Source organism: Galleria mellonella, unplaced genomic scaffold (genome assembly GCF_026898425.1).
Source record: "Galleria mellonella isolate WM207_F2 unplaced genomic scaffold, CSIRO_AGI_GalMel_v1 utg121, whole genome shotgun sequence".
Classification (NCBI taxonomy): domain Eukaryota; kingdom Metazoa; phylum Arthropoda; class Insecta; order Lepidoptera; family Pyralidae; genus Galleria; species Galleria mellonella.
Window position 1 is genome coordinate 2,789,881 of NW_026441983.1, and position 21,315 is coordinate 2,811,195.

At 38.0% G+C, this 21,315-nt stretch overlaps 2 protein-coding genes across 2 annotated transcripts; one reads left to right on the forward strand and one right to left on the reverse strand.

The window, feature by feature from the left end:
• Window positions 1–920: 920 nt before the first annotated feature.
• LOC113510023 (probable C-mannosyltransferase DPY19L1) lies at window positions 921–16,239 on the forward strand. The gene is made up of 10 exons (XM_052898488.1): window positions 921–1,125; window positions 2,020–2,270; window positions 4,305–4,513; window positions 6,161–6,344; window positions 7,556–8,481; window positions 9,538–9,644; window positions 10,673–10,835; window positions 12,092–12,217; window positions 13,593–13,754; window positions 14,316–16,239. Exons 1-10 carry the CDS (start codon window positions 1,032–1,034, stop codon window positions 14,341–14,343), a joined length of 2,250 nt encoding a protein of 749 aa, XP_052754448.1. The 5' UTR covers window positions 921–1,031; the 3' UTR covers window positions 14,344–16,239.
• A 780-nt stretch (window positions 16,240–17,019) lies between these two features.
• LOC113510022 (BRCA1-associated RING domain protein 1-like) lies at window positions 17,020–20,226 on the reverse strand. Its single transcript, XM_026893441.3, has one exon. The coding sequence runs from the start codon at window positions 20,057–20,059 to the stop codon at window positions 18,476–18,478; it is 1,584 nt and encodes a 527-aa protein (XP_026749242.2). The 5' UTR covers window positions 20,060–20,226; the 3' UTR covers window positions 17,020–18,475.
• Window positions 20,227–21,315: the final 1,089 nt, after the last annotated feature.

A 21,315-nucleotide genomic window follows, 5' to 3' on the forward strand; every position in this document is an offset into this window, starting at 1 on the left:
AAGACGTTGTGTAAGGTCGCTTGTGGTAGAGAAAAAATTTAATAATCAAATCATGACATTGTCAAATATGGAAAAGAATAACATTATAAAATTTGAAAATATGTTCTAAAGAGGTGCGTTCTGAACACTTATCATCAGGTGAGACGCATATTTTTTCGTGTTGTAAAAAAAAAGACAAATTCATTTTAACTTTTTTTTTTTAATTTTATCATCATCGCTAACAATATGGCTCGTCAGGTCGACCTCCGCATGATTCCTTTAGGAAAATATCTTGGTTAATTTTTGTGGAATTTTTCATGGTGGCTTATATAATCAGATTTTATCCTCATCTACCATCCGTTACTGGTGCCTTGCCAAATTATACCGATAGCGCAGGCAGGGTTACTATTCCATTATGGTCGGGTGGGCCGGATCGTTCAGCTCCCTATTATATGGTTGAACATAACGATGGCTGGCTCATCAATCATACTCGTGAACGGGTGCTTCTAGAGATTGGTCTTTTTAAGAAAATTCTGATTGATTGTAGCTTTGTAGTTTGTTTTTTCTTTTTATCAATACAAAATATGTAATAGTCTAAATATGATTTTTTTTTGTGTAAACTTTTATTTGGAAAAAGCAACAATTGCGTTTCTTGGCCATTCTTCTAAGCTGAAATTGCATTTCGAACAGGACGGGAAAATCATAAAAAAGACAATTAAAATAAGCTTATAATTTAGTTTATTTATTTATTTAACTCGTTTTTGCACCAGCAACAATAGTTTTTACTTAAATAAAAATTATTTTATTATTATCATCCTTTAAAAAGTGTTATCTACGGGAAAACATAGATTAAAAAGTACTTTCAGTACTTAGATTAAGAATAGTGCTTACGTTTTTTTTTGCTAGTGATAACATCATTAATGTCAACTGTCCTTCAATTTCTTATTGGGCTGTCATTTGTCATAATATAAAAATATCTTTATTGTTTCTATTTCAATTTTATTGAATTATACATTGAAAATAAGAAATGTAATAATAAATAATCGATCAAAATGGAGGAAAACAATGATGACACAAAAAGCGAGCCAGTAAAAAGGAATTATTCAGTTAAATTAATGTTGAAATTCGCTCTAATTGTTGTCCTAGGTAATCCTTAATTTTCTTTTGAAATACCACTTAGAAATAAATATTCATTAGATTAAGAAATTGTTTGTACCAGTAAACCTAACCTCTGGTATTAACTTATGCATTAAACCTTTTAGTTGATTTAAATTGTGTTGTAAATTTAAAATATTTAAGCAAGTATCCAACCTATGCTATATTGCTATTATTTACAATTAACTGATAATTATTATACATTATACACTGTTGTTAGGATAAAAAAACATAGTAAGATTGTTTTCTAGGCAAAAGAATGTGATCTATACATATTAATTACCAGAGGGAATCTTACAAAAGTCGATTACTTGGGTACCTCTGTCCTATTCGTGTTTCAACCGTGAAGCAGTTGTGTTTGCATGGCTGTGTTTCGGTTTGAAGGGTGGGATATGACGTGAATTTACAGGATACAGAGGAATAACACCTGAGTCCTCAGGAATGGCAACGCATGGGGGGTATCATGGGTGAAACAGTATACTCTGTTATATTCATGGTACGGCTTATGTCTATAGGCGTTGGTTACCACTTTCCATCAGGTGAGCCGTCAGCTTATTTGCCATTCTAAGTTGTATAAAAAAAAATTATTTGTTCTGACTAAATATAGAATAACTTAAAGAACTATTTGCCATTTTTTTTCCATGTGGTCCTGATATAGAATGGCTACCCCTTCAGTTTCCGTGAGTGTCGTAAGAGGCGACTGAGGGAATTTAAATTGAGGGATGGGCAGCTGCGGCCCTCTTAAAATGTCACTCAAACATAACTGCAGTTGTAAACTTGCATGCCAAGCGGGGCAACTACTGGTAAAAACCTGCAATAGGGAGAGGTTGATGTTCAGCAGTTGACAGTCAAAAGCTGATATGATATGATGAATGTTCCTTACAGCTACAGGCCTCGGCTACACACACTACCGTTATGTATCCTACCTCTTTGAAAATGACCGCAACTTCTCTTACCTCTCCGAAATGGAGAGGGAGATGTCTTTTCGCACGGAGATGGGATTCTACTACTCCTATTACAAAACTATAGTGGAGGAGCGTCCGTTTGTAGCTGGTATCTCTAAGTTGATGTACGACAGACTCGTGGAATATCCAAAAGATGTGAATGCCTTTAACAGATTCAACATACACCCTGAGGTAAGTTACATTTTTTTTTCAATGGATGATAATAGAAAGGTAACCTGTATTTGACCCATTTACTGTCACAATGGCTGGGGCAAAAATGAAAGCCAATAATCAAATAAATATTGTATGACCGCACTTGATGCTTTATTTCAATTTTTGTAAGAAATAGAAATAACATTTATTTAAATTTAATCAAAAGTATTTTAAGATACTTAGAAAATGAGGACAAATCAATTAATTTTGTTTTTTATTACTAACATCAACATGTTTGAATGTGTTTGTTTCGATTTGAAGGGTTTTTAATTTGTTGTAATGGAATGGTAACTCCACCTGCGCTATCTGTATACATTGGCAGGGTATTAGTCAGGGATGATAGATGAGATGAAGTAGGACAGTTTGCCCATTATGAGGAATTAAATAATAAATCAATCACAGTGGATTCTAGGAGAAACCATGTAGGGATCAACGGAATAGGGTATATTACTAGCAATGCTATTGCTAATCTCCATTACTAACAATCCCTTCTTCCCCCTAGTAAGCTACAGTTGGCATTTTTGTATTGGGAAAATTAATCCATAATTTACAATTGTTTATTTTATACCTCTCACAATTATCTTTCTAAAAAGTGTTATAAAATAAAAAGAAAATATATTTCTTAAACATTAATTTCAAGTTTTGCTCGAAAACAGTCTGTAACATGAATTATGGTACTGTGGGAGCTGATATTATAAAAAAAAAAATATTACCTTCTTTAATTATTTATTGTACTTTACATAGTTGCTGTCCTCATGATAGTAACTAACTTACTGGCTAATAAATGAATACATTTTAGTAGACTTAGACCTTATCAAGAGCTCCACTGACAAGAGCGCAGCTCTTAAATGGATAGATAGATAGACCTTATCAATAAGATGTGGGCCCTGCTGACTGCTGATGGTGGCTCTAGACACTGGATAGTCCATAAATTGTGACATTATTTTTATTTATTTATTAAATGTTGAGCATTTAACAGTTTTTTAACAATTTTTTTTTATAAAACTTAGAATGGCAAACAAGCTGATGGCCACCTGTAACTGTTCCCTATAGATGTAAGCAGTACCATGGACCTAACTGAGTATATTGTTTCACTTATGCATTGTCATTCCTGAGGATTCAGGTGTTATTCCTCTGTACCCTGTAAATTCACTGCTATATCCCACCCTTCAAACTGGAACACAACTGCCTCATGGTAGAAACACGAATGGGACAGAGGTGCCCAATTAAACAACTTTTGTACATAGACATCCCTCTGGTAATTTAACAGCATCAATACAAAATATATGGAAAATTAAATACAAATGTCAAAATTAACTATGACATTCAGAGGTCTTTATGAGAAAATTTTTGAAGTATGATGTCAGACTATGCTCAATCATGGCTACGCGCATTTCGTGACTTATAAACCACAGACAAAGAATCCCACTCATTTTTGAAAAATAGAATAATAATGTACTAATATAATTTCATTATCAACATCATCTTGGCCATTATCTATCCAATGCTGATGTGGCGATGGGCTGGTCACATAGCTTGAAGAATCGACAACCAATAGGAAAGAAAGCTTCTTGAGTGGTGACCCCCTACATGCAAATGCAGTGTAGAACGACCTCTCCCCCACTTTTTTTTTGTGGGATGATAATGAAATGCTAACTCCACCTGTTTTTGCATGGCTGTGTTTCGGTTTGAAGGGTGGGATATGACGTGAATTTACAGGGTACAGAGGAATAAGACCTGAGTCTTCAGGAATGCAACGCATGGGGGATATCATAGGCGAAACAGTATACTCTGTTATGTCCATGGTACTGCTCATGTCTATTGGCGACGGTTACCACTTTCCATTACGTACGCTGTCAGCTTGTTTGCCATTCTAAATAGTATAAAAAAAAAGAAACTGGACCCAAAGAGAGACGAAATAAAACCACGACCACCAGCAGCATGCTAGTAATGGAGCTGGTAAATCCCTATTTATTATACTAAAAATGCCTTTCTTTAATAATTAAATTTCAGGTACTAATTGGTAGTATCTACCGGTATTTCGAACCTCTGCTGAACACTACCGCGCACAGGCAGTGTCACATGGTGGACAGAGGGGAAGGCCTCGCGCCGGTGGAGAGCTGTGTCGGCATAGGCCAGCCTATCATATTCTATTTAGAGGCCATCTGGTGGTTGGCCGGCCTCACTGTGGCTGGACTGTTCCTACATGCTACGGCGCTCAGGTCAGTTTTTAGAAACTGTTTATATTTCCTTTAGAAACTGGCATCTTACAGCAAATTTTTGATGACCCGACCCCTGACAACGATTAAAGGTCAACGACTTCTGCTGTAGTGCCCCTAGGTAATGTGATGATGGGGGAGGAGGAGGGGAACCAGTCCCATTGTTCTGAGAATTCCATTGCTAGCAATATACCCAACCAGGTCGACCTCCTCGCGGTTCCCCCTGGAAACTATCATGGTTAATTCCTGATGAATTCATCATGATGGGCTAACTGGCCTGTTTTCATTCTCATCTATCACCCTTCACTGGTGCTCCGCCAGCGTATCCCGTTAGCGCAGGCGGCGTTACCATACCATTTTCACCCATCAAAAAAAAAAACCAGTCCCATTGCTAGCAATATCACCTATCAGGTCGGCTTCCAAGTGGTCTCCCCTGGAAACCATCGTTCTGGATTCCAGGTACATTCATCTCTATGGACTAACTGACCTTTTCATTCTCTCCTATCATCCCTCACTGGTGTCTCGCCAGCATATACCGTTAGCGTGGACGAGGATGTCAAACCATTATCATCTAATAAAACACTCTTTTCTCCTACACTCTTCACGACTCTGGAACGCGCTTCCTGATGCCATTAAGAGACTACCGACTAAACCGTCTTTCAAAAAAAGCGTTCACGCTCACTTTTTATCTTTATCCAAGCAGTAAGTAGAATAGAATAGAATAGAATAAATTTATTGTGAGCTGTATGTTACAATTTTTCGTAAGATGTTATTAACGTCTCAAAGGAAAACAGCCTACCCATACATCGGGCATACAATACGATTAATTACAAAACATTAATTATTTTACAGTCATACATTAAAATTGTCAATAAAATTGAAAATAAAATAAAACATGTCAATCAACAGTCACAAACTAACTCATGGTCACCATTACAACATATTAATTATCATCCTATATATTAATTAAATTATTTATAAAATTCAATGTAAAAAATTCAATGTAAAAAAAAAAATGTCAAAGAGCTTTATATTATTCTCAATTTCGTGTATTATATAATATATATCATATATGTGTAAGTATATTTGTTATTCATATATATCTATTCGTTTATATATGTAATTTTAGTATGTATGTATATCAATAATTACTAGTACCGCATTCGAGTATTCTGACACTTGCCTACGGTTGACTGGGAGAGAATGCTTTTAGCATTAAGTCCGCCATATACACACATATATGTACTAATGAATAAATAAATAAATAAAAACACATACAATGTAATCCATTACATAGCCTACCATAAAATGACCCGTTCACGAGTATGACGGCGTCTGATCTAAACTGATCAATCAATCAAAACATCTTTATTCATATACATCTGTTACATACACTTATGATACGTCATTTTATAATTATAACAACTATATAAAATAATATTGATTTAAAAAATTACAGTAATTACAATACCCAAATCCCAAAGAGGGTTGACGTCAGGCAGGTGGCCGGTCGTAAAACTAGAAACCAAATCTTTTTGTAATATAGATAAAATCATATTACGCCGACCCCAAATGATTGGGATAAGGGTAGGAAGATGATGATGATGTTCAAGTTCATAGAAGTATTTACATGATCTTATGCCATTCCAGCGAGAGCATCCTCGGCGGCGGCGTGGCGGTGGCGCAGTACTTCGCGAACCACGGCGAGTGTACGCGCGTGCAGTGGGCGCCCAACGAGCGCGAGAACATGGCCGCGCCGCTGCTGCTGCTGCAGGCCTGGCTCGTCAGCCTGCAGCTGCGCGACCGCCGCCCGCGGACCACCTTCCAGCTCCAGGTTCATATCGTCATCATCATGTCAACTGTTAAATGCCAGGGGGAAGGGGATTGTTAGTAATGGAGACTGAGAATCCCATTGCTAACAATATTGGGTATATTGCTAGCAACCAGGTCGACCACCTCGCGGTTCCCCCTGGAAACTATCATGGTTAATTCATCATGATGGGCTAACTGGCCTGTTTTCATTCTCATCTATTACCTTTTACTGGTGCCCCGCCAGCGTATCCCGTAAGCGCAGGCGAGGTTACTATTCCATTTTCACCCATCAATATAAAAAAAAAACTGTGACATGCCAGGGGGAAAGGGATTGTTAGTAATGGAGTCAAATAGCCCCATTACTAGCAATATACCCTGTCAGGTCGACCTCTACGCGGTTTCCCCTGGAAACCATCGTGGCTAATTCTAGTTTAATTCGTCAGGATGGGCTAACTGATTTGCTTTCATCCTCATCAGTCATCTATCACTGGTATCCCGCCAGCGCAAGCGGGGTTACCATTCCATTATCATCACTGGTGTCCTGCCAGTGTATACCAATAACGTAGACGGGGTTATCATACCATTATCTCCAGAGGGAGACTTTGTACAAAAGTCGATTGCTTGGGTACCTCTGTCCCATTCGTGTGTCAACCGTGAAGCAGTTGTGTTTGCATGGCTGTGTTTCGGTTTGAAGGGTGGGATATGGCGTGAATTTACTGGGTACAGAGAAATAACACCTGAGTCCTCAGGAATGGCTACGCATGGGGGGTATCATGGGCGAAACAGTATACTCTGTTATGTCCACGGTACTGCTCATGTCTATAGGCGACGTTTGCCACTTTCCATCAGGTGGGCCGTCAGCTTGTTTGCCATTCTAAGTTGTATAAAAAAAACCTATTAAAAAAAACTGTTAAATGACCACTGCTGAACTAATAAGGGAGGAATGGTTGCTAGTAGTTGTCATCCACAGGAAAGGAAGGGGTAGCCCATTCTATTCAATAGATTTGCCTTATATTTTTAAGCCAGATTCACACTGTATTGGCCGTAGTTCGTTCTTAACACACACAAAGAGAGAAAGAAATACACTCACACAGACACAAACATGTACTTACAAAGAGAAGAAGATACACACACGTACACACCTGAAACTGAGAAAAAAAAGACTAGCTTTTAATAAAAAACAATCGTTCACGAGTATGACGGTCCAATTAACCGAACACTGTTCCTTTCCAGGTCTCGATCTTCATCCTCAACTGCCTATGCCTACTGTTCTGGCAATTTTCCCAATTCATATTCCTGACTCAGACCGCCATATTCTTCGTGATGGAGCAACTTAGGATCATAGACGTGAAATCACTATGCGTGTTCCTGCACTCGCACTTCTGCGGCCTACACATGGCGGTGCTGCTACTCCAAGGGAACGACATGCTAAAATCGTCCCTGTTCGCCTCGTTCTTCCTAGTAGTGTCTGCGTACTGTTTATTCTTCAGTTCACTGCGCGTTAAGGTTCAAAATCGCCTGGACCTCCTCGTCGAAGCGTGGCTGGTAGTGCTTCGTATAGCCATAGTTGTATGCGCGTCGTTCTATTTGAAAAAGGTGATAAGTGACTTCCTAGAAGTACAAGAGGACTCCCATATATGGGACATTCTATATTCAAAATTCAGTGATTACAAAACATTTCACACATTAATATACACGTGTTCGGAGGTGTTCGACTTTCTACCTTGGAGTTCGATAAAGAATATGTTACATTCCTTTTTAATACCGTTCGCGTTAATAAATATATTGAACGTCTGCAATTACTGGCTGTGTAACGCTTTAAGCGCCTCGCGCAAGAGAGAGATGGAAGATAATCGCGTGAAGACAGAAAAGGACAGCCAAGAGGACACAGATGACAGCGGTATCGAGAACAACGCGGAGATAATAAAAAAAGAAGGCACAGACAAAAAAGTGGGCACCGTAGACGATCAGTCAGATGCGGGCATAGACAATGTTGTGTTCTTTTTGAAACATTTAAATATAGATGCGGCAATTTTTTACAATATATCCCAAATGGCCGTGTACGGTGTTATGGCGGCGCTAGTGATGCGGCTAAAGTTGCTATTCACGACACAGTTGTGTGTTCTGTCCTCTTTACTGATGAGCACGAAGTATTATGTGTAAGTATATATTTTTATTTATATATATATATATATATATATATATATATATATATATATATATATATATATATATATATATATATATATATCAGTGATGACTTATGGAACCGAAACATGGTTCTACACGAATTAAAAAATCTTCGTGTCGTATAAGGTGGCCCAGCATTTTGCCTCTTCTATTCTCTATTGTTTTTATTAATGTTCTTTTCTCGTTCACTCTTTTCAGGACTTTCTCATTCGTTAGTTTTTCTGTCCAGCTTATTCTTTCCATTCTCCTCCATGTCCACATTTCTAATACCTCGACTAAGGAAACTTAGTCCAGAGAGGGGCAGCAGTATCCCTCTTTAGACATCACCAAAGCCTAACTGCAACGCGCGCGTAATGCTCCTAGTATTGTAGGCGTTCATAGGCTACGGTAATCGTTTACCATCAGACGGGCCGTATGCGTGTTTGCCAGTTTCGTGGTATAAAAAAATATATATTAAAAATTATTAATTCACTCTAGCGCCACCTACCCACTTCTATCTGTTCTCCTGTAACCAAAGGTTGTCTGTAAGAGATTGCCCTAGCGATAAGACCGCCTTTTGTACCTTTATGTGTATATTTCAATCTGTATTTACGTTACTGTATTTCACTTGAATTATTCACTTGTCATTGTATATTTTTGTTTATGGTGCAATAAAGAGGGAGACTTTGTACAAAAGTCGATTGCTTGGGTACCTCTGTCCCATTCGTGTTTCTACCGTGAAGCAGTTGTATTTGCATGGCTGTGTTTAGGGTTGAAGGGTGGGATATGGCGTGAATTTACAGGGTACAGAGGAATAACACCTGAGTCCTCAGGAATAGGGGTATCATGGGCGAAACAGTATACTCTGTTATGTCCACGGTACTGCTCATGTCTATAGGCGACGGTTACCACTTTCCATCAGGTGGGCCGTCAGCTTGTTTGCCATTCTAAGTTGTATAAAAAAAAATAACATATATATATATATATATATATATATATATATATATATATATATATATATATATATATATATATTATTTCTTCAGACTACCAAAGAAGTACATGAAATACCTGCCATTGCTGTGGGTGGTGGCCGTCTCGCCCCTCGCGCAGGACCTCATAGACAACACCTCACAGGAGATGTCGCATATTGGTGAGTACCTTTAATTCTGGTAGTGGGTAAAATACCAGGGCCACGGGGAAAGGGATTGTTAGTAATGGGATCTAACTGATCCATTGTCAGCAATATACCCTATCAGGTTGACCTCCACGCGGTTCTCCCTGGAAACCATCGTGGTTAATTCTAGTGGAATTTGTCACGATGGGCTAACTGACCTGCTTCATCCTCACCAATTATTCTTCACTGGTACCCCGCCAGTGTATACTGTTAGCGCAGGAGGGATTACCATTCCATCATCACCCATTAAAAAAGAAATACCAGGGTCTCTTTAACCCTCGCCCGCGGTTTCACTCGCCGTTATTTGTCATTAAATACTTCGCGACAAATTAAAATATTGGAATTCTTTAAAAAAGTTTAATAGATGTAACATTTATAAATGAATATACACATGTATGTTTTAAATTTCAGCAAACTATTTTGTTTCATAAAAAATGCCCTATAAATTCTGTGTACTTTAATCTGAACGGGGTGGAGGGGGGGGGGGGCAAATTTTTAAGTTCGGATTAAAGAGGTCCTGGTTATTATTGCAGTTACAGTATTTATATATTGCCTATATATATATATATATATATATATATATATATATATATATATATATATATATATATATATATATATATATATATATATATATATATATATATATATATATATATATATATATATATATATATATATATATATATATATATATATATATAGGGATATATATGATTATGGTTTGGTAACCCCGCCTGCGCTATCGGTATACGCAGGGCACCAGTGAGAGATGATTGGTGAGGATGAAAAGGCAGGTCAATTAGCCCATCGTGACGAATTCAACGATAAATCAGTCACGATGATTACCAAGGGGAACCGCGTGGAGGTCGACCTAATAGGGTAAATTGCTAGCGATGGGGCAGTTAGACCCTATCCATTAACAGTAACAAACATAAAAAAATACAATCGAATAGATAACGTCCTTTTTGAAGTCGGTAAAAAAAACCAACTGTGACTTCCAGGTGAATTCAGCGACATACCACAAGAGGAGCTGTTGGAATGGATCAAACGGGAGACTGGCAGCGGCGCGGCGTTCGCGGGTACGATGCCCGTGCTGGCCACGGTCATGCTGGCCTGCCGCCGGCCCATAGTGGCCCATCCGCACTATGAGCATTATGAGGCCAGGTAACGCACATGTCTGTTTATAACTACTCCTCTCCATCCAAAGGTTGCCTGCAAGAGATCGCTCTTAGCGATAAGGTCGCCCATTGTTTTCTCACTGTGATTATTTCTTGTAATTGTTTATATTTATAATAAGTTTACTATTGTAATCTTTTGGAGGAAACAATAAGGAGTATAAATCTGTCATTATATCAGCCGTCTGTTGTGTGTTGGCAACACTAGCCAACAATTTTTCAATTATTAATTTGTTGGCAACACTGACAACGTGCAAGATAGAGCCCTTTTTCGATCTTATTGTAATAATTTATTGCATTCCCGTGGGTGTCGTAAGATGCGACTAAGAGAACTTAACAGTCCAGGGATGGGCAGCAGCGTCCCTCTTAAAACGTTACCGAAGCCTAACTGCGGTTGCATACTCGCCTGCCAAGCATGGTTACTACTGGTAAAACCTGCCTTATGGGGGGGGGGGGGGGTAAGGGATTGTTAGCAATGGAGTTTATCCTCGCCCTATTGGGAGGTTTCACTACGTAGAAATAGTTGCCACTTTTGGCAGGCAGATTGGCAACCGCAGTTAGGCTTTGATGCTTTTAGAGGGACGCTGCTGTCCATTACTCAAAAATGTAACCCTTTTTTGTGATTTTTGTTTATTGGTGATATAAATCAAGGTGATATAATTCATGTTCAAAATTAAAGGAAAAATGGTTAAAAAGATAAATTTGACAGCTGTTTTTTTTTCTGCAATGGACATTAAAAAGGTATCCAGACACGATTAACTTTGTACAAAAATCGATTGCTTGGATACCTCTGTCCCATTCGTGTTTCTACCGTGAAGCAGTTGTGTTTGCATGGCTATGTTTCGGTTTGAAGGATGGGATATGGCGTGAATTTACAGGGTACAGAGGAATAACACCTGAGTCCTTAGGAATGGCAACGCATGGGGGATATCATGGGCGAAACAGTATACTCTGTTATGTCCATGATACTGCTCATGTCTATAGGCGACGGTTACCACTTTCCATCAGGTGGGCCGTCAGCTTGTTTGCCATTCTAAGGTGTATAAAAAAAAACTGGGTCTTTTATATAATTTTTGGGCATTCAATGATGGAAATTTTCACAATTATGCAAAGAAGGGTTAATTATCTTACTGGCTTCTTACGACCCCAACGGGAAAGGAAAGGGTGGTCCATTCTATGCCGGGACCACGCGGCCTCACTCACAATACTCTCTTTAAAATGAATTTTATTTCTATTATATTTCAGAGAGAGAGCATATGCAGTATATAAAACCTATGGGCGGTTCACCCCCATGGAGCTCTACCAAGAGCTGAACAAGCTGCGGGCGACGTACCTCATTATAGAACACAAGTACTGCTATGGGAGGAGCAGGTGCGTAACCTACTTTAGCTATTGTATTGTTGTCTCTTACTTTTGTATTAAATTCTCAAGTTGAAAGAAAGTGACAAAACAGTGTAATGGTCAAAATAGTTTCGTGGAAGGATTTAGTTTTTATAAATGGGGGGGGGAGGCAGTTTAATACTTTATACCTAAGAACATGGAATTACATAGAAGGAATGATAAAATAAAAACTGTAAATCATATGGTTGCCTTCTTCGTCTAATGCAAATATAATTAGTAAAAAGAGGACGAAGGATACACCATCGGTTGCTATTTTTCTCAATTCATAGCAGACTAGTGTATAGAAAATGTTATACGGCCGTATAACCCTACCAAATTCAGATACAACCTGCTTGCATACTTTCTACATAAACTGTAGTGTAAAGGTTCTTGAGTGTGACCCCGTATGGGCAAACGCAGTGTAGGACGACCCCACTGCTACATGGAGGGACGACCTCAAATGCATTGCAGGTAGTCAGTGCAGATGCAGGTGGCTCGGGTCCATTCCTAATGGCAGTCTATGGGGGAGGCCTATGTCCAGCAGTGGACGGATAATGGCTGAGATGATGATGATTATTCCACGCGAGCGAAACCACAAGAAATGGCTAGTGTCTTACAAACAATATTTAATTCATTATAATTGTTACTTCATTTCCACGTACTGTGTAATTATGTTAATTTTTTTAATACAACTTAGAATGGTAAACAAGCTGACGGCCCACCTTATGGAAAGTGGTAACCGTCGCCTATACACATGAGCAGTACCACGGACATAACAGAGTATACTTTCGCCCATGATGCCTTTCACTCCCCCATGCGTTGCCATTCCTGAGGATTTGGGTGTTATTCCTCTGTGCCCTGTAAATTCACGACATATCCCACCCTTCAAACCGAAACACAGCCATGCAAACACAACTGCTTCACGGTAGAAACACGAATGGGACGGAGGTACCCAAGCAATCGACTTTTGTACAAAGTCTCCCTCTGGTTGCTGTGAATACCTATAATAGGCATGTGCATTAATATTGTATTATATTTAATGTTTGTTATATGTATTATAATGCAATATTTACCAGAGTTATATACCAGAAGGAGACTTTTGTTTGAAGGGTGCGATATGGCGTGAATTTACTGGGTACAGAGGAATAACACCTAAGTCCTCAGGAGTGGCAACGCATGGGGGGTATCATGGGCGTAACAGTATACTCTGTTATGTCCATGACACTGCTCATGTCTATAGGCAACGGTTACCACTTTCCATCAAGTGGGCTATCAGCTTGTTTGCCATTCTAAGTTGTATAAAAAAAAAAACAAAATATGCTGTTGGTGTTCCTTTAAATAAATAAATAAATGGATCGCTTTCCAGCAAAGGCTGCTCGTTCCAAGACATCTGGGACGTGGAGTGGCCGTCGAAGCGCGGGCAGCCGCGGCTGTGCCACACGCTGCTCAGCGAGCCGGTCGACCACTTCTACCTGGTGTTCCGCAACGACCACTACGCCGTCTTCAGGATACACGACGTCAGCGTGCGGTCAGTGGGGGACTCTTGTACTCTGTAAACTTAAATATGGATCAATATTAAAGTAATCGGTTGCAGGTTCATTTTTTTAATTACACATAGATCAACAAAAATTAGTTGCAGGTTCATATTAAAATTAATTATAGATCAATATTAATTAGTTGCAGGTTATTTTTTTAAATTAATTATAGATCAAAACTAATTAGTTCTAGGTTCACTTTTTAATAACACATAGACCAACATTAATTAGTTGCAGGTTCATTTTTTAAATTAATTATAGGTCAAAACTAATTAGTTCTAGGTTCACTTTTTAATAACACATAGATCAACATTAATTAGTTGCAGGTTCATTTTTTAATTACACATAGATCAACATTAATCAGTTTCAGGTTCATATTAAAATTTATTATAGATCAACATTAGTGTAACTAATTACAGATTATTTTTTTTATTAAACATCAATCAACATTAGTTTGATTTTGTGATAGCGCAGCCAGGATAAAAGTACTCATGCCGACGAATTTTGTACAGTGTCTCCCTCTGGTGATTAATAAATTTTAATTTTTTTTTCAGATATATGCCTCGAAGCTTCGACACTTGACATTTGTGGAGCGAGCGAGCGCGCGCCCATTGACACTTGTAAAATAACAAAAACTTTATCATTTTAGGTACAGCTCAATTAATAAACGGCAACTGCGCTTCACAAGTATTGAATTGTAAACCAATAATATATATAAGTACTTACTATGCCATAAGCTTACATTATATAGATAGAGTGTCTTCATACAAATGCTTCGAGAGAAACGGGTCAACATTTTAATACAATTTTGCGTGATAAATAGTTACGAGTGATTCCTTTATAACTTCTATATTTATTTTTTCTTTTAATTTCTGCATATTTTTAATGCGTAAAAACTCTGTTTATTTATTAAATCATTAAATATTGATACGTCAAGATACATTGTGTGCGTAAGTATATAGAACACTGATAAAAAGACGAGTCAGCTAATTTGACAATTAGCTGACGAAGTTGACACGTTTTTGTGGCTCGATACTCTATCTATATAATCGAATGCCATGAGTTTGTTCTTTAAAAAAAAATATTGTCGCGCTTAATACATAATAACTAAGGCCCAATATAGGGAGACAAGTCGTGTGGGATCAGCCCGGCAATTGCCCAGGGGGGCAAATTTTATTAAAATAGGCCAAAACGGTGGCGAATTAGCTAGTCTAGCTCTAAAGGCAATAAATACTTTCACGTTTATAATATATTAAGGAGGGAAGGGAAGGATTGTCAGTAATGCAGTTAAGTCCTTATCGCTGGTAATAAGCCACGGCGGGTCGACCTCCTCGCGGTCTTCCCCTGAAAAATATTGAATTCACCATGCATGGGCCATCTTACCTGACTACATCCTCCACTGGTGCCCCGTCATTGTATACCGTTAGTATAGACGGGGGCACCATTTTATCTTCACCCATTAAATTATTATTTCAGACGTGAATTGTCCACTGCTAGAAGCCTCCCTCTTAAGGGGGAGTAAGTTGCCAGTAGTTGCCACGTTTGGCAGTTGGATTTTGGTGATGTTTTAAGACGGACACTGCTGCCCATCCCTCGTCCATGAAGTTCCCTTAGTTGCCAGTGTATACTCGTAATGCAGGAAAGTCCTTACTCCATCTTTATCCATTAAAAAAACATCACTGTCCTCAGGAACGGTGCCCCGTGAGAGGTGGGGGAAGGGATTGTTAGTGGTGCAGACTACTAGTCCCATTGCTAGCAATGCACCTCGTCGGGTCGACCTCCACATGGTCCCCCCTGGAAACCATCATGCTGAATTTCGGGTGGATACATCACGATGGGCTAACTGACCTGCTATTTGATTCTGTCACTTATTATCCCTCACTGGTGCCCCGCCAGCGTATACCGTTAGCGCAGGCGCAACCCCGTCTGCGCTATTGGTAGACACTGGCGGGGCACCAGTGAGGGATGACAGATGAAGATAAAAGTAGGTCAATTAGCCCATCCTGACGAATTAAACTAGAATTAGTCACGATGGTTTCCAGGGGGAACCACGAGGAGGTCGACCTGACAGGGTATATTGCTAGTAATAGGCCTATTTGACCCCTATACTAACAATCCCTTTCCCCCCGATTGATAGGTGTTATAGAAGGTTGTAAAATTTCCAAGTAATAAAAATGTGTTAATCTTCGAGTGTTGCCAGTCGCACGCATACTAATGGTAGCGGAATTAAACGAAATAATGTTATTCAAATAACCAGTGATATGAACTACAGTAAATAACACCTAGTTCAGTAGAATACTCCCTTCAGAGAATTAAAAAGGTTTCCATTCAACGCTGTTTAGTAAATAGTTGGACTATGTACTTTTTGTGATGTAAGTATTAATCTGTATTGTTAAATTAAGCGAAATAATGTGATCTTACTATAGTAAATATATGATTTTATTCTCTTAAGAAAGTATTTTTATTTCCAACCAGTGTTCACTCGCTACCTAGTCTGCATACCCGAAATATATTGACTAGATTTTTTTTTTTTTTTGATGGGTGAAAATAGAATGGTAACCCCGCCTGCGCTAACGGGATATGCTGGCGGAGCTCCAATGAAGGGTGATAGATGAGAATGAAAACAGGCCAGTTAGCCCATCATGATGAATTCATCAGGAATTAGACATCAGACCTCCACGTGGTTCTCCCTGGAAACCATCGTGTTTAATTCTAGTGGAATACGTCATAATGGGCTAACTGACCTGCTTTCATCCTTACCTATCATCCCTTACTGGTGCCCCGCCAGTGTATACTGATAACGCAGGGGGGGGGGGGGGGTTAATGGGTGATAATGGCATGGTAACCCCGCCTGCGCTATCGGTATACACCGGCGGATAAAGGATATAAAAAAAGTATAGAAAATTATTATAATATTCTGTAATTTTTTATATAAAAAAAAAGAATAATCCAAATCGGTTTATGACGGAGTTATGAGATAACAAACTTGAATAAACTCCAATTTAAATCGTCTTTATTCCAATAAACTTGCTTACAAGGTCTTTTGATTGGTGATTTTTTTTTTATCTACTGCAGCGTTCGGAAAGTTGTTGTCAATTTATAATTATTGCTGAGAAGAGCTCGCAACAAACTTAACAAAACAAATTGAGAACCTCCTTTTTTGAAGTCATTTGAAAATGTCGTAATGTACGTATTGTAACAGTAACTTTCACTTATAAATAGACACTGGTCTCAAAAATAGGTATTAAATAAAACATCTTTTTATAAAAACGTATAGTATAAATATTTATTTTAAACACATTCCATGGAAGAATAAAAAGTACCCATATTTGTTTACATTTGGAACAATTAGTAAACAAGCAACATGTGTTTTTTAACGAATTAAAATTATTCAGACAATAATGTAGAATCGAGACTTTGTACAAAGGTCATCCTGCTTGGGTACTTCTATCCTATCCGTGTTTCTGTCGTGAAGCAAAAACCGATCCTATGTAATTGGTAGATTCTTAATATTATGTACATGTAAATAATTCAATTTCATTCTACATGCACTTAGCATTGCATACACTTAGGTACTATCACAATTGTATGGCTTGTTATAATGTCTAATAATAGTCATTTAATTATTAAATAATGATAAAAATAATCTCAAATAAAAATACAATTGTTAAAAATCATAATGGATTTGATTAGTAAATGCCTAGACACTAATAATAGAGAAGCTTATGCCAAGTTCAGCACAGATGGCGCCATCATATTACATTCTTAATAGGTCCTTAATCTATGCTCGTAAATCACAGTAGTCACTCGAAGTTTACTGATAGAAAAAAAAATATTAAAAAACAAATATATATTGGCGGGAAAATAGGCTTTGAATATTTTTTTTTCTCGCCTATCACTACAGACTAAAGCAGAGGTTATTTATAATGCAAAGACACCCCTATCAGAATAAATTAATTAATTAAATTCCCTATTACATTCTTTATGGTCTCCATAATGAATAATTCTCAATTTCGTAAAAGTCTAATCAGATCACTTTGTGGGAGATAGTAATGGGGAATCAAGTCTTCTTTATTACCGATACATCCTATCAGATCGACCTCCGCATGGTCACCTCTTGAAACCATCATATTTAGTTCTTGCTGAATTGGTCACGATAGGCCAACTCACCTAGCTTCATTTATTAATTAACTATATTGACCAAGTGAGATATGGTACAAAAGACGGACTTAATGCTAGTAGCATTCATCAACCTTCGTTCTATGAGGAAAAGGATTGTTAGTAATGGGATTAAGCTCCTCATCTATCAGGCCGACCTCCTCGCGTTTCCCCCTGGAAACCATAGTGATTGTTTTATTTTTTAATTCAAAATGATGGGTCAATTGACCTATCATCCTTCACTGGTGCCCCATCAGTGTATATTGATAGTGCAGGCGGGCTTACTATTTCATTATCATTCATTAAAAAAAACTTCATTCTCATTTATCCTCTTTCACTGGTGCTTAAACAGCATATATTGACAGCACTGGTATTCTACCAAAATAAAAAAAAAATTTTGTTTTAAAATTGAAAAGTTCTCAGAATTCAAATATATTCTCGTATTGTATTATAACAGTAAAATTGTGGATATGTTTTGGTCAATTTATAATATTGCTTAAATATTGGAATGACTTTATAAATTATTAATCATATTTCACCAATCGTTAATAATAAATTATAAATAATTATAATCGATGGGCTCACACAACTCATATTTTTCCAAACATTCAATCAGCCAGCCCACTGGCAACGCCTTCAAATGTTTCATATTATACATAGGTTCGTAAACGTCCTTGAATATTATATAATGCGAGCAGTCAGTCAATTTTCCATCCCTCTTCGCATGATACGGTACCAATTTCTCTGATTCCGGTATCGATTCTGGATTCGGCACCCTCCTGAGCACGATTCCACCAGCGTCTGTTACCAACTTAGTAAGTATAGCTTTATTTACAACTATAGACTTCGATATTTCATATTTGGTGTTAAAATTGTGAAAATATATATGACAACCATTGAAAAGCCCAGGCAATTGCTTGTACTTATTGTATCTGGAATTCTTAGGACCATTGTAGGATTTAGAACCTATTCCTGTTATTTCATAATTACCGAAAGGCTCTAATTTACTGTCAGTGGACTTTGTGATCCACTGCGATGATAATATCCATATGTTCATGACTATCCCTTGAAGAATGTCTAAACTTGATGGACAGACCCCATCATCTTCGGTGTCTACCAGCAAATGTGTTACTTTCTTAGTAAACTTTGCTTCGATATGTAAATTACTGTGATGCTTCACTAGCAACTTGAGTTTGTTATGAACAGTGCGATACTCTGACACACAGTAGATCCGTATGTCCTCGGAATCCAATTCCGAGTATAATGCAGACATGTGAGTTACGTTCACTGTTTGAGTGTGTACAATATCCTCGGAGGCTGATAGCAATGTTTCCTTCATCTCACCAACCGCTAACTGCAATGGGGTCTCACCTTTGCAGTTCCTCATGTTTATATCGGCTCCATTCCTCACCAGCTCTCTAGCTATATCTATGTGATTGAATCTCACCGCTTCATGCAATGGAGTCTCATTACCCTGACCTGGGACATTTATCAACGTATTGTACTGTAACAACAGACTTACTAAATCCAATCTGCCATTTTGAACAGCCTCGTGTAAGGGTGTCCAGCCTGCGTTATCTTTAGTATTTGTGTTAGCGCCTTGATTTAGCAATTCTGTAACTTTATCGAGCTTGCCTAAACGGCACGCGATGTGCAGCATAGTCTCCCCTTTATTATTTCTTTTCTCAGCTGTCTTAATACTAATAGAGGATACTAACGACGACTCCAAGTCTGGTTTTAACTGGTTGGTTTTATCAGATAGAACATTTTTACCTACCTTTTTTGAGCTAGAACTGGGTGCTTTGTACGGTTTCGATTTGGACTTAGGCTTTTCCTCGACACTTGCGCTTCTAGTTAGTCTCAAATCTTCGGGTTTGAACTTATCAAAAATTTTGCCCAACTCGGCGACCGCCTCTACACTTTTATTCAAACGATCATCAGAAAAGGTAGAGCATCCGTCTAGGGATATTTTACAAACGGGACAATATTTTAAATCTTTGAAATGATCTGCACATATTAAATGAAAACATTTACTCAACGTGACAGGATTCTTGCAAAGTTCTGAGCAAAGACCGCAAGTATGGTCCTGTTTAACAACATCTAATGCTTTCAAAAATGAGCTTAAGTTTTCCGTAGTCATAATAAAAATTATGAATTGTAATGCGTATTAGAAAAGTTTCATCAAAATCAAAGAAAACAGCGCGAAACATACAAAACTAATAATAATTGCCAAAGAGTCAGGGTTGCTACCTGGAATTTCTTATTTTTACCCAAATGTCAATTTTTTTTTCTCAAAATTAATAAATATCATTCGTTTTGTCATGTAACTACACAAGTGACTAAATATAAAGAATAAAATGCCCTTTCACATCACTTTTTTAATATACGATTTAAAATAGGAATAAAATCTGGTAAATTGCCATTTATTTTTTTCCAAATACTTCTAAAATTATAGGTATCATTTCTCCAAAATTTCGTACACAGAAAATTATTTAACCAGAATTGCAAAAATATACCAAATCTGGCAACGCTGCACACAGTTATCAGAGTGAAGTCTAGTGACGATTAGTAAAGACTTGTTATTCTTGGTTCTTAGTGTAGTAGTATAATGGGCAACACTAGCACACAGCACAGATTAAAAAGACATGTTTAAAGCATGTAAAGTTATTTGCACTGAGTCGACAGTAAAAATATTTTTGTTTATGATTATTGTTCTATTTTTCCGCTAAGGAGCATAATTTTTTTTTTATGGGTGAAAATGGTATGGTAACCCCGCCTGCGCTAACAGGATACGCTCACAGACTAAATACGCTGGCGGAGCACTAGTGAAAGGGTGATAGATGAGAATGAAAACAGGCCAGTTACCCCAGCATGATGAATTCATCAGGAATTAACCATGATAGTTTCCAGGGAGAACCACGAGGAGGTCGACCTGGTTGGGTATATTGCTAGCAATGGGATTCTCAGTCTCCATTACTAACAATCGGCCACGGCCAGTTTCTACCATCGTGCAGCTCGCCATCGACAGGGAGTTCACCCTCATATCCTACAGCCTAAATGGTCGCGTACAGCGCGGTTTTAGAGATGTTGTCTCCCACGAACACTCAGGTTATAGAACACGCTCCCTGTCGAGGTTTTCCCAAGAGACTACAGCATGGGGTTTTTCAAAAGGGGAGTAAAGAAATTTCTTCAGGGTCGGCAACACGCGCGTAATACCCCTGGTATTGCAGGCGTTCATAAGCTACGATAAACATTTACCATCAAGTGGGCCGTATGCTTGAATGCCACCTCAGTGGTATAAAAAAGAATCAAAAGATTTGAATGCGGGTTTCACTAATAATTTGTAGTTTGCGCCACTTAACATTTAATGATTGTTTTGTATCAATTGGTTCATAA